Raw genomic sequence first — 16,408 nt, 5'->3', positions numbered from 1 at the left:
ATGGTTTTTAAACATACAACTCTTATTTAGATCTATTCAAAACGTGTACTATACGGGGTTTTTAAGGATGTATTTTTTTTTTGTTATTTGGTAGATTTATTCAACCCGATTATACACGGGTTTTTTTTTAAAGATACGACATTTTTAGTATTTAGTATACAAAATTACATTTATTTAATATGTGTACTACATATGGTTTTCAAAGATATATTTTTTATTATTATTTGATATATAAAATTACATTTATTTAACCCGTACAATATACAGGGTTCATAAAGATATAACTTTTTATTATTTAATATATAAAATTACATTTATTCAACCCGTGTAATACACGGGGTTCTAACCTAGTCTATACTAAAATAAACGCCAAGTAATCAACACTAAGATTTACAAAAATACCCATTTAAAAATACCTTTTAATTTTTCAAAACTTTGTCAGTTTTTAAGGATACCAACGCAGTTTATAAAAATCATGGTATAATACAGAGAAAAAGGATTTGTAAGAAAAAAAGAATTTTTTTTAAAGGAAATTTGTTATAAAATATAGGGTGAGAATCAAATAGTAAGTTTATTTTGGCTAGAAGGATATGAAGCAATAGGTTTATGACATGTGACAAAATTTAAAATAAAGAGGAAATGTATTTTAGTTAATCGTATCCTTTCTTCTTCTCCTCAATAACTTCAAAACCCACCATTTTCAAAACCCACCATCTTCAACCATTTCTTCACTTTCTATCTCAATAATCACTACATTATAGTGCGATTTTCGTCACCAATCAATGATTCAAACACCCGATCAACGTGTTCTTCAGCTTTTTGAAGAAACCCAGTTTAATTTCAAACAATATCTCATTTTTTTCCTCTGATTTTGAAGCGAATCACTCGATTCGTTCGATTCGATCGCTGACAAGTGTTTCTAACATTCAAATTTCGTCAATCGTTGAAGAAATCTGAAGAAATCGGCTTCGATCTATGTAAGAAATTTCTGAATTGCATTTTTACGATCTGGGTTTTTGAATTGAGTCATTGCGTTTTACGATCTTGGCGGGGGTCCGGGGGGCAGCGCCCCTGGGAGCATGGTCCAAGGGGCGGAAGCCCCTGGCTGGGGTCGAGCTGAGACAGTTTTAGAAATAAGACAATTTTATGTGTTTTCTGGACGTAGTTTTTAAATGACTTAGTTTTGCTATTCAAAAAGGGGTAGCGGCGCAGCTTGTTGCTCGTTTACCAACTATCTCGATGTAAATTGATAAGTAAGAATAATGTTAATATACCGCATTTTTGAAGTGTTTTTAGTCCATTGCGTTTTAGGTAAACACATTTTTATGTGTTTTCAGTCCATTGCGTTTTAGAAAATACACTTTCTTTTGTGTTTTTAGGCCATTGCGTTTAAAAAAAAAAAGGACATTTTTAAGTGTATTCTGGCCATTGCGTTTTAGAAAAAAACATTTTTGAAGTGTTTTTAGTCCATTACGTTTTAGGTAAACACATTTTTATGTGTTTTCAGTCCATTGCGTTTTAGAAAGTACACTTTCTTTTGTGTTTTTAGGTTATTGCGTTTTAGAAATAAGACATTTTTAAATGTTTTCTGGCCATTGCGTTTTACAAATAAGACATTTCTTTGTGTTTTTGGTGCATTGCGTTTTAAAAAAAAAGTCATTTTTTACGTTTTTTGTCTATTGCGTTTTACGCAACTGGGTTTTTGAATTTTTTTTTCGAAAATATAGCAATAGTATACTCGTTTTAAAGAAAAAAAAACCACTCGTTTTTTTGTGCATTTTTTATAACAAAAATCGCTCGTTTTTAAGTTTCTTAGCGACGTGTAATAATCTAGCAATGAACCCAGAGAAGATCAACTTGCAACTCGAATTTCATTATACATACATGTATTCATTTCACTTGATTCACTTAAGTCAAATATGTTCATACAAAAACCTTACATGTGTTCATGAAACATCTATTTACCTCTCATCTCGCTCGTATTCTGCAGCAAGCTACTGAAAGAGCGCGTTTCTATACATTAATCGGTAGGGATAAAAATGCCATATCATAATCGCTACGATACACTTCTAAAACAAGAAAGGCATGAAGGAAATCTCGAGTCTTTTTTGCTGTCATTAACAGTTTTTATAACAGGATTTACCGCTTGTGATGGAGCCTCAATGAGTTGGTTAACCATTTCTAGCACCTCACTCATCTTTGGTCGTGATTTCGGGTCTCTACACAAACAACAATTGGCTATAAACGACAACTTTTGGACCGACTTTAGTGGGTAGTTACCCTCAAGTCTTGGATCGATGATTCTCTGGAATCTTTTTGATCCTAGGTAAGGTTTCATCCATTCTAGAAGCTTCTGCTCGTTCTGAGGCCGGTTTTTATCCAATGGGCGCCTACCCGTGATAAGTTCATATAGGAACACGCCGTAGCTCCATACGTCACTCTTGGATGTGAGGCGCCCTACTGAAAGATACTCGGGAGCTGCATATCCCATGGTTCCTACAAACTGGTGACATTATATCACTAAATTCAGATATTTCATGAAATTCTAACATCATGTCCATACAATGCTGATAAAACTAAGGGTGTCAAACGTGTCAGGTTGATGGGTTGCGGGTTGCGGGTTGGTGGGTCGAAATGTTCAACCCGAACCCGGCCCATATTATTATTCGGGTCCAAGATTTCAACCCTAACACACCCGCACACATATAAATGCGGGTCAACCCGAACCCGACCAGTTTAACCCATATTTTTATACGAGTCATACAAATTGATGATTTATAAGTGAGTTAGTGGGCTTTAAGCTGGTTATCGATAACATGTTTAATGTTTAATGCTGAGTACGAGTTTGACAAGTGAATAATATATTGTGTCAAAACTAACTATAACTTACCATGTATAACAGAAACGGAAAAACAAAAACATAAAAGGTTTTTTTTTTTTTTTTTTTTTTTTTTTTTTTTTTCTAAATACTTAAACGGGTCAACCTGAACCTGACCTGTTTTTAATACGGGTCAAACATACCTTTGTCGAGATATGAGTGAATCCTTCTTGAGGACCTAACCGAGCCACCCCAAAATCCGAAAGCTTAGCGTTCCATTGATTGTCTAGAAGAATGTTGGAAGATTTGAAATCCCGTAAAATAATCTACAAAATTGAAGTTAATGTTCTTGTAAGCATATAAATGTATAAACTTTTTTATTTTCTATTTTTGCGATAAAAGGGGTTTAACCTGAAAATCCATTTCTTCATGTAAAAATGTCAAACCGCGAGCAGCATCTTGGGCCACTTTCAGTCTCGTGTTCCAGGAGAGTGGTGTTTCGGATTTTGCAGATAAATGATCTCGCACGGTTCCGTTTACCATATATTCATACACTAAAAACAGTTGTGTACCAAGTTCAGTATCTTCCGCACAGTAACCGATTAGTTTGGCAAGATTTGGATGCTCAATCACCCCAAGAACATTAATCTCTGTTTCCCACTCTTTCTGCCCCTGTTGCAGTATAATCAAGATTCAAAATCACCCACAAAACTTGCAAACCGATAAAAATTCACAGTACATTTGTTCGATCATGTGCAGTAACTAGAAACTTGATCCAATAATCAAATATCAACACTGCATGGGCCTTGGTTTTAGTAAACGGGTCTCCTACTCAGGAGTTCGGTTGCTTCAGAGGGTTAAGGCAGGGGGATCCTTCATCGTTTTTTCTGTTTCTTATTGTTATGGAGGCCCTATCCAGTGTCGTCAAGGAGGCTTGCTTGGTTGGTTTATATAATGGGTTAAAGTGTGCTAGGCAAGGTTCGATACTCTCGCATTTCCTGTACGCGGATGACGTTGTGTTTATTCTAGAGTGGTCTTTAGATAATGCTAGGAACCTGAAGTGGATTCTTCGGTGTTTCTACTTGGCGTCCGGCCTCCGTGTTAATCTGGCAAAAGTTAGCATCTTCAGCTGGAAGACTTAACCGAAGCTTTGATGACGATGACAGTTGGGCAGGGTGAAACAAAAATGGTTTTGGAACTTGGAAGCAGATGGGGTTTATTCGGTTAGCAGCCTTAGAAATCGGTTGTATAGTGAGAAATGTCCAGATTTGGGGCTTGGATTCGAGTGGAATAAATGGACTCCCCTCAAGGTTAATTTCTTATCCTGGAGGTTGTTGCTGAATAGACTCTCGAGTCCCGACTATGGACAATCTGGTCAGAAGGAACATTCAAGTAGAGTCGGCACGGTGTAGGCTTTGTGATCAAAATCAGCCTTGTACTCGGCCTACTCGACCTTGTACTCAAACTAGTCGGACTTGTATTTAGACTACTCAGCCTTGTACTCGGATTACTCGGCTTGTACTAGGATTACTCGTCCAAGTACTCCGATTAGTTGGCCGACTGGGGAACGCCTAGCGACTTTTGCAACACTGGTAAACGGTAGCAATGTTATGCACAAATCAATGACCCGATTGTCTTTATTAGAAAACCGGTCCGAAACATCCAAAATCAACCTGGAATGGAACCAGTGTAAACTAGCCATAACCAAGCCTAAAACATGTCAACTATGAGCATAAACTAACCATAAATCTTTAAAACTAAAATGATAAGACACTAATATAGCAATCTTATACATCGAAATAGAAAGTAAACTATCCCTTTTGAACAGGGCCGGCCCTAAGAATTCGTGTACCCTGTTTGAGCTCGAAAAAATATGCCCTTGGGCCTTAACGAAATTAGGTATTTGGCTCACTAAAGGTCTCAACCTAATGCAAAAGGGGTTAATAACTAATCTAAAGCCTAAGAATAGTTTTGTAAGGGGGCCTATGTTGGTGTTTGTATGAATGTACCCGATTAAAAAAATATTTTACATATACATATCGGGTTTTTTCATAAAAAAACGTGTCCCAAAAAATATCGGGCCCTGGCCGGTGGTGTCCCCGCCCACCCCAGGGCGGGCCATGCTTTTGAATAACAAAACTAAGTCTTTTAAAAACACCATTCATAAATCTTGGGGTCATAACATTAATACGCATGACCCGTTGACTCAACTAAGTAGCTCCATGGGCTCATGAACAAAGAAACCAAAAGTATCAAATACAATTAAATAAATCAATTATGCAAATTAACTGAAAATACAAGGTGGTCGAACCTGCAATAATCCTTTGGCGAGCTTTACAGCCACATGAATTTCATCAACAGGATGATCCAACTTCTTAATCAGGCCCTTATAAACAGTCCCAAAACCACCCTCACCGATCATCGTTGAAAAGTTTTTAGTGGCTGCTTTCAACTCGGCGATTGTAAAAACCCTCAGATTGCTGGGTTTGTGGGCCAAACTGGGTACGGATCGGGTAGGATCCGAGGGAGCAGTGTAAAAGGTATCAGTGGCAGTTGATTTTGTTTGGGTTCTGGTTTCATCTTCGATGTCTTGGACTTCAACGAACAAGAAAGAGAAACATCGGCAATGGAAGACCATTTGGTTGTTGAAGCTTTCAAATTATTCAATTGAAGAAATTCGAAGTGAAAGTGAATTATCATGAAGAGGGACGACTTGTTGAATGTTGACTGACTCTATGGAAGTCGGTAGGAAGGTGTGAGGGAAGTTTCGGTTTGAACAATATTTGGAAAAAGAAACAAAAGTTTGACCATTTTTTAAGACATTTTATATTTTAAAAATTATTATAATAAAGGCTTGACATTGTATAAATTCAATATGTAACATCAAGTCCATCAACACTTCAGGTTAGGGACGGTATGAAAATCAAGTCTGACACGTGTACTCAAATAACTAAGTATTCAGACTGCGTTTACTCGATAGCTAACGGGTATGACATCGAAACAAATATTTCACGAATATGGGATTGAAAAAAATATATTTCGCGTGTATGAAACTTGAAACATATAAGGGGATACGGTGTGGGAAAAGATCATCCACGGCAAACCAAGTTTACCGATCGGTAAACCACTGCCAAGGTGGTTACCGCTTTCAGTTTACCGGAAAAGGGTGGGTGTGCGGTGATGGATTACCGACGCGGGGAAGGAGGAAGGGGAGAGAGAGAGGGGGGTGTGGGGTGGGGTCCATTCCTATCTCAACCAATCACACCTTTTTCCTTTTTTTTTAAAAAAATAGTTTACCACTTCACCAAGTGTTTAAACCATTGCCAACATTTTTCACCAAAGTTTAAACACTTTTGCCTAATTGACATGGCGCGCTCTCATTGGTCGGTTTTTTGGTTTGCCACTTTAAAGTGTTTAACCACTCCTTATACCCTAACTGGACGCTTTTAACTTTTATTTTTGTTTTTCCTTGTTATAGTTTAATAATGTTTTATTTCCAGTAGCTTTATTACTTAGAAAAAAAAATAACTTTTTCTTTTGAAATATAGGGTGGTGATCAAATAGAAAATTTATTTTGGCTAGAAAGTGTAGGAAGCAATTGGATTATGACATGTGGCAACATTTAAAATAAAGAGAAAGGGTATTTTAGTCAATCCAACCCTTTCTTCTTCCTTCTCCCCAGTAACTTCAAAACCCACAATTTTCAAAACTCACCATCTTCAACCATTTTCTTTACTTACTATCTCAATAATCACTACATTATAGTGCGATTTTCGTCACCAATCAATGATTCAAACACCCGATCAACGTGTTCTTCAGTTTTTTTTAAGAAAACCCAGTTTAATTTCATTCAAAATCTCGTTTTTTCCCGTGATTTTGAAGATAATCACTCGATCCGTTCGATTCGATCGCTAATAAGTGTTTCTATCATTCAAATTTCGTCAATCGTTGAAGAAATCGGCTTCGATCCATGTAAGAAGTTTTTTTAATTTCATTTTAACGATCTGGGTTTTTGATTTAGTCATTGCGTTTTACGATCTTGACGGGGGTCCGGAGGCAGCGCCCCTTGTAGCAGGGTCCCAGGGGCGGCAGCCCCTGGCGAGGTCCAAGGGGCAGAGGCCCTGGCTGGGGTTGATTTAATCGATTTTTTTTTTCGATTAAATTGCTGTAATAAAAACGCATCAGAAAAATTAATTTTCTGTAAATTGCCTCTGGAAAACTGCATTCGTAAACTGCATTGGTTCAGACAATTCACAGCACAGACAAAACTATTGTCTTGGTTTAATGCGTTTTAGAGAGAACACTTTCTTTGGTGTTTTTAGACAATTGCGTTTTAGAACTAAGCAATTTTTATGTGTTTTCTAGCCATTGCGTTTTAGAAAAACACATTCTTGAAGTGTTTTTAGTCATTGCGTTTTAGGTAAAACACATTTTTAGGTGTTTTCAGTCCATTGCGTTTTAGAGAGAACACTTTTTTTTTTGTTTTTTAGATCATTGCGTTTTAGAAATGAGACATTTTTAAGTGTTTTCTGGCCATTGCGTTTTATAAATAAGACATTTCTTTGTGTTTTTTGTGCATCGCGTTTTAGGTAAAACACATTTTTATGTGTTTTCAGTCCATTGCGTTTTAGAAAACAGATATTTTAAGTGTTTTCTGGCCATTGCGTTTAGATATAAGACATTTCTTTGTGTTTTTGGTGCATTGCGTTTTAGGTAAAACACATTTTTATGTGTTTTCAGTCCATTGCGTTTTAGAAAGTACACTTTCTTTTGTGTTTTTAGGCTATTGCGTTTTATAAATAACACATTTCTTTGTGTTTCTGGCCATTGCGTTTTACAAATAAGACATTTCTTTTTTTTTTGGTGCATTGCATTTTAGAAAAATGTCATTTTTTAGGTTTTTTTTCCATTGCGTTTTACGCAACTGGGTTTTTTCCATTGCTTTTTACGCAACTGGGTTTTCAAAAAAAAAATCGAAAATATAGCAATAGTATTCTCGTTTTAAAGATAAAAAACGGTCTTTTTTTGGTGCAATTTTTATAAAAAAATAATGTCGTATGAAGGAGTTATTAACGTTTAAAAAATGGGGGCGAATTGGAGGAGAGAGAAACTATTGGCATGGATTGACTAGAATACCCCTAAACAAACTCACGCGCCTCTTTTCTTCTCTTTAATTTCCATTATTTAGTCTTAGCCCTTGATTAACTAAATGGATGGTCAAGATAACTTCCTAACCTTCTTAGCCAAATAAACTTCCTATCATATCTCCACCCTTGAAATATATATTTAGATGACATAATTTATATTTATATGCTTTGAAAAATAAAATTATTTTTTAAGAATAATATTATTATATATTTACATTTGAAATATTTGAAATATATTTATAGTAAGGGTTATTGGATTTTATCACCCCTAATTATCGGCCTTTGGGCGTTACCACCCGCAACTAACACTTTGACACCCGACACCCCCAACTTGACTTTTTATTTGCACAGCCACCACCCAGTTAAATCTGCACTAACTTGGTTAGTTTTTTTGTCTGGCGTGGCACAGGTTTGCTGATGTGTACATAATTACGTGGCGCTGATGTGTTATATCCATCTCCTTCTTTATAACAATCCCCACAAAAACCCTAATCTTCTCCTTCTTTAGGGCATGTTTAACTAAGCTTTTTGAAACAACTTATTGACTTATTGGCTTTCTGAAAAAGTCAGTATAGAGTGACTTATTGTCTTATTGGCTTTTTCCCCTCAGATACACCCTCATTGCCAAACATCATTTTGGAGCTTATGACTTTTCAAAAAGCCAATAAGTCAATAAGTTGTTTCAAAAAGCTTAGCCAAACATGCCCTTAATCCATAACAAAACTCAAAACATCTTTAACATACGAACCCTAATTGAAAACCAAAAACAGTACCATTAACCTCTCAGTACCTCCTTCCACCACGTCCACCACCATAACCACCAACAATCCCTCTGGAAACCACCTGCGTGTCCTCCTTGAGCACAATCCCTGGCATCTCACTCATCCCAAACGAAGCCAACAACTCAATCGTCTCCTTATTAGCCTCAATCCTATCCACTTTAATTGCGGATTCATCCGGAACAAAGTCCATACGCCTCTCTCTCTCTCTCCTCCTCCTACAGCTTCAACGAGATCCCTCTCACCGGACCTTTTTGGGTCCGCTTCATCAGATGCGTTGAGAATCCAGCGATCTTGTTTCGGAGCCGCTTCGACGGAATGATTGCAACTTCTTCTAAGATCTTCTTGTTTGTGTGGAAATCGAGTGTCATTTTTGAGTAGTAGCGCTCGATTACTTGACGAGAGGATTTCTTCACGGTTTTGGTACGGACTCGACCCATGGTTTGCTGCTCCGGCGATGTGTAACTACTCCTGCTCCGGCGACGGTTAGAGGATAATGTGTGTAGCTAGGGTTTGTTTGTGGGTGGGGTTAACAGAGAATTGAGAGTTTGTATAATATATAAGGTGTTTATCAGTTCACTTATACACGTGGATATAATTTTCCTACATCATTACCACGTAATCAGCTCCAACTCAGCAAACTTGTGCCATGTCGGACAACAAAACTAGCTCAGTTAGTGGAGATTTAACTGGGTGGTGCCATTATAAACAAAAAGTCAAGTTGGGAGTGTCGTGTGTCAAAGTATTAGTTGCGGGTGGCAACGGCCAAAGGCTGATAGTTGGGGGCGATAAAATCCAATAACCCTTATAGTAATGATGGGTGGGAGTTGGCTACAAAGTCCATTTTTCCTACAAAGTGTACAAAGTCATAAAACACCACAATTTCAGTTATAAAACACACTCAAAACCCACGAATAACAAAGTGGAGATTACTAAAATTTGTGGGTTTTATGTTGTGTTTTGGATGATAAGGCTTTGATTATCGAATGAGTAACATTAGTGTGTTTTATATTGATTATCATGTTGTGTTTTATATTCATAGTTCTACGATGGTGTGTTTGAAGATTTTATGGACTGATAGGGTTTGGATATTGTGTTTTAGTGATCTTCACTTTGTTATTCATGGGTTTTGAGTGTGTTTTATGGCTGAAATTGTGGTGTTTTATGACTTTGTACACTTTGTAGGAAAAATGACTTTGTAGCCGAACCCCACCCTAGTAATGATAATATGTATGTTATTTATCATAATATAATATATTGTGTAGATTTTAAAAGCATAAAGAAAAGTAGAAAAATATTTATACATTATAACCAAATGAGCATTTTTTAAAAAGTACTAATCGGTATATCCAATACTTGATGAGTAAATAACTTACGAGTAATAAGCTAAATATGGGACAAAAGAATTATTGTAACCACTAAGAAAAACAAAAGAATCATTAGTTTAATCAAGCTTTTGATGGTCTTTTCAAGTTTGATGAAAAATTATTCCTTGGCCGTTCTTGGCTAAGTTTCTTGAGGGTGCTTGGGAGAAACTTTCCCTTTGATGGGGAGTTAACTAAAGGCAAAACATAGGTGCATAAGGTGTGTGTGTATGTTAATGACTTTCGTTAATTCATAGTGTATTGAAAGTGAGTGAAATATTAGTTTCACACTAGCACCAAAGCGCAAAAGACTTGGTTATTATAGATGTAACTACCACTACAAAAAAAGTCCATTTAGTGCCACACACTTTAGTGGCATTTAGATTTTGTGCCACTTATTTAGGTTTTAATGGCACTTTACGTGTGCCACATTTACTTAGGACACGTTTTAATGGCATTTAGTTATTATGCCACTAATTTAGTTTTTTAATGATACTTTCCATATGCCACTAAAATATTTGATAACCTTTAATGGTACTTTACATATGCCACTATTTCCTAAGTGCTTCTAAATTCTAAAATCTTCTCTTATCCCTTCTTAAAACACTTTAATAATATGTCTTTTGAAATATTTTCCCTTCTAATATTAGTTTTTCCTCTTTAAATCTCCCCCCAATATTAATTTTTCAATCACGTTTCACCAAAATTTATATTTATATATAGTATAAAGTATAATTTCTAACATTCTTAGGCTTTAGAAGTTGTACTTTGTGCAACTATAGTGTTGTCCACTTTGTGTTGTACTATAAGACCGATCATGTGTAGTCATAAAGCCTCTTAAGGGACGTTATGCGACAAGTGACGAAATACGTAAAAGGGTGACCTTATGGGGTTTTAGATCACAAGAAAGTGTAGTAATAAAACCTGTACCCTCGTTACTCAATTATTAATTTTCTATTTTTTCATTTAATCTTCAATTTTTATTTAAAAAAAGCTTTTATTAAATAAAAAAAAACATTACAATATTTAATAAAAACTCTATTTTTTTTTCGTTTAATTCCACCTGCAATTCATAGTTCTCTACAATTCCTCTTTCTCTCTTAACCTAATTCCACATTTCCACCCGCAATTCATCAGATCCTCATCAAATCATCCGATCGTTTTACACTTTCTTCGGTTCACGCTATCAAATCTCATGATTTCACCCGATCAAACACATCGGATTGCATGAATTCGGTGAGTACTTCTTGTACTTATCGATTCAATTTCATTCATCTAAAATTAGGTTTTTGTTTGATGTGTATATATATCGATTGTACGTGAATGCGAGTGATTTTGGATAACAGTTGATTAGATAGCTATACGATGCATGCAGATGAAGAATTTGTGATTGATTGATCTCCCCCCATCACGCCGCTATGCTCTTCTCACGTACGCTTACATCAGTTACTTGGATGCAGTTTGGATAACTAGGTCATTACACCACATAGATTTTTTAGGTCATTACACCACATAGATTTCATCTGATTTCATGGACTTTGATTGTAGGATGATACTAAATGTCATAAAAAATGAGATATGACCTGATGTTTATATGTGTATAGTAATAAACACTTACTGATAAAAAGAGATGAATGAATTGGGTTTTTTTTTAAAAGAAAATATCTCTAAACGGGTCAAATGAATCAAGTGTTTAGTAATGGGATGAAATCTTTGTTATGTTTAATGGTATCTTTGAAAAGAAACTTAATAAGTTACCATTGTTATTCAAGAGTTCTAAGAATTCTGATGAGATCAGAGCTGACAATTTTAGCCCAAGAGCAAAACAGAGTAACATGAGAGAATGTGACTAAAACCATTGTATATTTAAGTTATAAATATATAAGAGAATGTTTCTAGCATAAAGAGATTTTTAGAAACATGATGCTTGGCATTAAACACGTGTGTTTTATGTTGTATGATCATAAAGGGATTTCTAGCATAAGAAAATGTGTTTTGCTCAACTCTACTTTTTTTTATTTTTTCCTTTGGTTTGAATCACAGATTTGGCATTGGCGATGTGATTAAAAAGTGTCGCTTTACATCGGTCGTGAGGCTATAAAGGTATCCATCCATCCATAATATTGTTATTAAATATAATAATATTATACTTGTGGATCTGTTTCCCATTTAATGTTTTAAAAGCTATGGAAAGGAATTAATGCAAAAACCACAACTGAAATCGATCTTCTTGCGGACAACTGGAAGTATATTTTCATGGGTTGAATTTATCAGGTCTACTCAACTCAACTTCCATATCGAAATTACCTTATATTGATAGAAATAATTTTCACCGTTTAGTTATCGTAAATTTTTAATGTTATTTTGACACTAATGTTAAAAATACAAAAAAATGGTGAACATGAACTTGAAAGTTGTTTTGACCAAGAGGTACCAGTACTTGTACTTCAACTAAATCCTACACGATTCTAAAGTTGGACATAAATTAGCATCTATGATTGATGAACGAACTTAGAAATTCATATTATTTGTGAGGTAATAAGTAGCTTCAGGATTAGATTTATTTGGAATATACATTTGCACTAGCTCAGAAGATCTTAGACCACCAAGGTAATCTTTATTTTTATAATTTAATTGTTTGTTTCACCCGTTTGATCTGGTTTAGATAAATACACCCATAATTGACACTTTTATAACCAGATGAGTTGGAGTTAAACCAATGTCCTACATAAACAAACTTGTATTAGCTAATTTCATAATGTTCCAGTGTGTTAGGGTCATAAGCAAACAAAATATAAATTGCAAATGGGCCTCAGATTTTTACTTTGCTTTGGGCTTCTAAAATGGTTGAGCTAGACTTGGCTTATTTGGTTTTTTTTTTTGAACAACAACTTGGCTTATTTGGTTGATTCCAATGTTTCTATCAAGCCATCTCATTTAAGTAGCTCTCCTACCTAACTTACAAAGAAAACAAATAAGGTAAGAACTGAGTGCTGAAGGCTAAGTTCTTTTCACCAATTTTGATCTAAATTATGTTTCTTTTTTCTTTCTTTTGGTTTCAAGCAGTCAATCCTTCAATAGCAATTAAGCCTTTGCAACCAGATCACAAGAAGCATACGGATGACGACGGCTCTTGTTCAGTAGCATCCTCGTATCCATATCTTTGTTTGTTTCCTTTTGCTTGGTTTTCTTTTTTTGTTTTGCCCTTGTTCGACTTCTTAGCCATACTAACGAACTGCTGCATCAGCAAGGACATGATTTTCAAGCCAGCTTCTGCATCGGCCTCAGTGTTCTACTTCCTAAGAGGTACCAACTATTGTTAGCCTATGAATGGTTTAGTCTGTTTTGATTTTATTTTCAATGGGTTCAATAGGTTAAGTAATAACAAAAACTAGTTAACAAAAAATGGGTCAAAAAGTGCTCAAAGCGTACTTTAGTGAACAAATTATGTGTCGCGTTGGTTATTGACTTTTAGGTTTTTCTAATCAGTTCTAATACTTATTTATATTGTTGATGATGACAGGGTATATATCGTGAGAAGCTTTGGAACTTTTTTATGAAACTGAAATTCTCACCCAAAAGAACGTTTAGGCTTCTCATATAAAGATTTGGAATTTGGAATGTTACTTATTACACAACGTTTGGTTAACATTTGGAATATCTTTCGGATCTAATTTTTTATTGAAGTTATAATATTATGATTCCTACATTTACATTTTTATTGAACTCTGATTTTATATAATTATTTATATTGTAAATAATGTGATTTTTGTGGCAAAAATGGGTGACACTAAAAATAATACATATGTTTAATTAGAAATAGTTTTTACCGACGTAAAATTTATGCAACAAAAGTCTTTTTTTTTTATTGTGGCAGAAAAACAAGTGCCACTAAAAGCCTAAAAACTTTGTGCGGTAGTTTAAAAAAATGCCACTAAAAGGCTTTAGCGTCAGCGCTTCTAGTGTCACTTTTTTTGTGTGCCGCCCATTCTTATATAGGTCTTTAGCGGCACTTTTTTGTTTTATTGCGGCACTTTTTGTATGTCACTAGATGACATTTTTTTTGTAGTGTACCTTAGCGGAATTGACAACTCATCGAGGGAATCATAATGACAAGTAATTAAACCCCTTAAACTATTTAATTAACTAATACTAAATCATAATTGTATATGCTAAATCATCTGGTACTATTGATACCATGTAACGATTCATGAATGTCACGTATGCAAGCTCAATATCTCATAAACTAATGATCATACAAGATGCCTACTATCTCTATATATACATGAGGAAAAGGGTGAGGGGAAGAGCTAACTCATACACAATCCAACATACCCATGGTCTAATCATTAAACTTTGGTAAAAAAGATAGCAAATTAAAACGGAAGTTTATAAAAAGGGTAAATTACAACTTTTGTACTTTACGTTAACACCCCTTTTTTTTCAGACGTTGTCATTTGGCGCAAGAGTTGACGAGTCATGTACTTAATGTTTCAGACATATGGTGGTGGTGTTGTCGGATCTATTTGGGGTTAGGGTTCTAACGGGGGAGGCGACGGTGGAGTTGGTGTTTGCAGTGGAGGCGGCGACAACGGTTGGATGGTGAAGATGGCGGTGGTTGCAGGGGAGGATGCGGTGGTTGGATGGTGAAGATAGCGGTGGTGATGGCAGCATATGCTGGTGTTGGTGAAGATGGTGGTGGTGGCGGCATATGGTGGTGGTGGCAGCATATGGTGGTGGTAGGTGAAGGGAGAGAGAGAGAGAGAAAGAGAGAGGTGGTTGTCTTAAGTGGGTGTGGTGGTGGCTGGTGGGTGGTGGTGGTGGTGGTTAGGGACAAAGCTAATGTGTTAGCAGGGATAGCACGGGCTACGACTCAACTCTGTCTTCGTACCCCTCTACTTCATCTTCGTTATATAAAGGATATCCCTGATCCCCAAATTTTTTTTGGGATACCCCTAAATTTTTAGACTAGTTCCACTACTGATGATGGTGGTTGTCTTAGAGAGAGAAACTAGAGAGAGAAGGGTAAAGGGTGTTTGTGACTTTTGTTTCAGAGAGAGAAAGAAAGGGCTGTGTGTTTAAAGAGAGAAATTTTTAAGAATATTTTGTTTTATTTTTGTAGATAATATTAAATAAATAGATAAAAAGACTAAAATACCCTTGGGTGACCAGATTTAACAAGAAAAACTAATTTGGTTAGGGCCAAAGGACGTAACGTGCAGGATTTTGAAACATTAACTACATAACTCATCAACTTTTGCGCCAAAGGACGTCTGAAAAAGAGCGTTAACATAAAGGACAAAAGTTTAATTTACTCTTATAAAAAGAAAACCAATTGATAAACAAAAAAATTAGTTTTACCTAAGTTTCACATACAGTCTCTACAAATATGCTTTTTATTTAAGATAATATTTTTTTCACACCAGTACCACACATTATTATCTATACTAGGATTTTGACCCGCCGCGCGTTGCGGCGGCGTCAAAAGTTAAAGTAACTCGTATTTATACTATATATTTGACCCGACTCTTTACTTAAAAAAATTACATCGCCATCGAATGAGAACGTATTATATTTGACCCGGCTTGCTTTCAAATACAGTTTATGAACGTACACAAAATAAGTATATATCGTATTATTTTTTACCAGACTCGCTTGAGAAAAAAGTTTATATCAAAACGTAAGTCATTTACGTTGAAACGTGAATTTTAAAACGACATGTACGTTAAAACTGCAATACACAACGCGTTACGTTGGCGGCACCTTAGTTATTTATAGCTGACGACACGTTATGTGATGCGTTAACTACATAAAACACGTGTTTGACGTATCCGATCAAACTCAGTGTAACTTATATAAGCATTGTGGTTACAATGTACAATGATGAAATTAACATGTGATATCCGCACGTGACATTACACGTTTTTTGACTTTGTTACACACGGTACGTTCGTGAAATTAACTTCGTTAGATATATATATATATATATATATATGTGTGTGTGTGTGTGTGTGTGTGTGTGTGCGGGGGGGGGGGGGGGGGCTCGCTCATTGCAGTGTAAAGTTTTAACAATATTTTAGACAACAGTGTAAAATCGTAAAAGTAATTTAGACATTAATATGGTTAGACATAGATAAAAAAGTATATTAATGTGTGACACTATAGTCTAAAGTCGTAAAAGCAATTCAAATAAAATGAGACGTTAAGTTATTAAGTAGAAAATATTGACAGATCAAAGTTGTCAATTACCAAAAGTTAAAAGTGAATGCTTAAGTTACCTAGTTTGAGAATGAATTGAAA

General features: G+C 35.5%; 1 protein-coding gene, 1 long non-coding RNA gene and 1 pseudogene across 12 annotated transcripts; 1 reads left to right on the top strand and 2 right to left on the bottom strand.

The window, feature by feature from the left end:
* Positions 1 to 1,852: 1,852 nt before the first annotated feature.
* On the bottom strand, positions 1,853 to 5,555 carry LOC110881525 (serine/threonine-protein kinase PCRK1). Its single transcript, XM_022129753.2, has 4 exons — positions 5,130 to 5,555; positions 3,230 to 3,490; positions 3,022 to 3,144; positions 1,853 to 2,503 (listed from the first exon to the last, which is right to left on the bottom strand). Exons 1-4 carry the CDS (start codon positions 5,454 to 5,456, stop codon positions 2,057 to 2,059), a joined length of 1,158 nt encoding a protein of 385 aa, XP_021985445.1. The 5' UTR covers positions 5,457 to 5,555; the 3' UTR covers positions 1,853 to 2,056.
* Positions 5,556 to 8,705: 3,150 nt separating this feature from the next.
* Positions 8,706 to 9,267, bottom strand: LOC118480586 (annotated as a pseudogene).
* A 1,912-nt stretch (positions 9,268 to 11,179) lies between these two features.
* LOC110881496 lies at positions 11,180 to 13,829 on the top strand. 11 transcript variants are annotated; one of them, XR_002559758.1, is made up of 5 exons: positions 11,180 to 11,344; positions 11,484 to 11,539; positions 12,152 to 12,211; positions 12,293 to 13,414; positions 13,632 to 13,829. It is a non-coding gene; the product is annotated as an uncharacterized LOC110881496 (long non-coding RNA). The 11 variants fall into 11 exon arrangements; XR_002559757.1 differs by having other exon boundaries at positions 11,484 to 11,581; XR_004863427.1 differs by having other exon boundaries at positions 11,484 to 11,581; positions 12,152 to 13,087; positions 13,175 to 13,414.
* The last annotated feature ends 2,579 nt before the right edge of the window (positions 13,830 to 16,408 follow it).

Source organism: Helianthus annuus, chromosome 1 (assembly GCF_002127325.2).
Source record: "Helianthus annuus cultivar XRQ/B chromosome 1, HanXRQr2.0-SUNRISE, whole genome shotgun sequence".
Classification (NCBI taxonomy): Eukaryota; Viridiplantae; Streptophyta; class Magnoliopsida; order Asterales; family Asteraceae; genus Helianthus; species Helianthus annuus.
The sequence above is the reverse complement of the archived record's forward strand: the minus strand, read 5'-3'. Positions and strand labels throughout refer to the sequence as shown.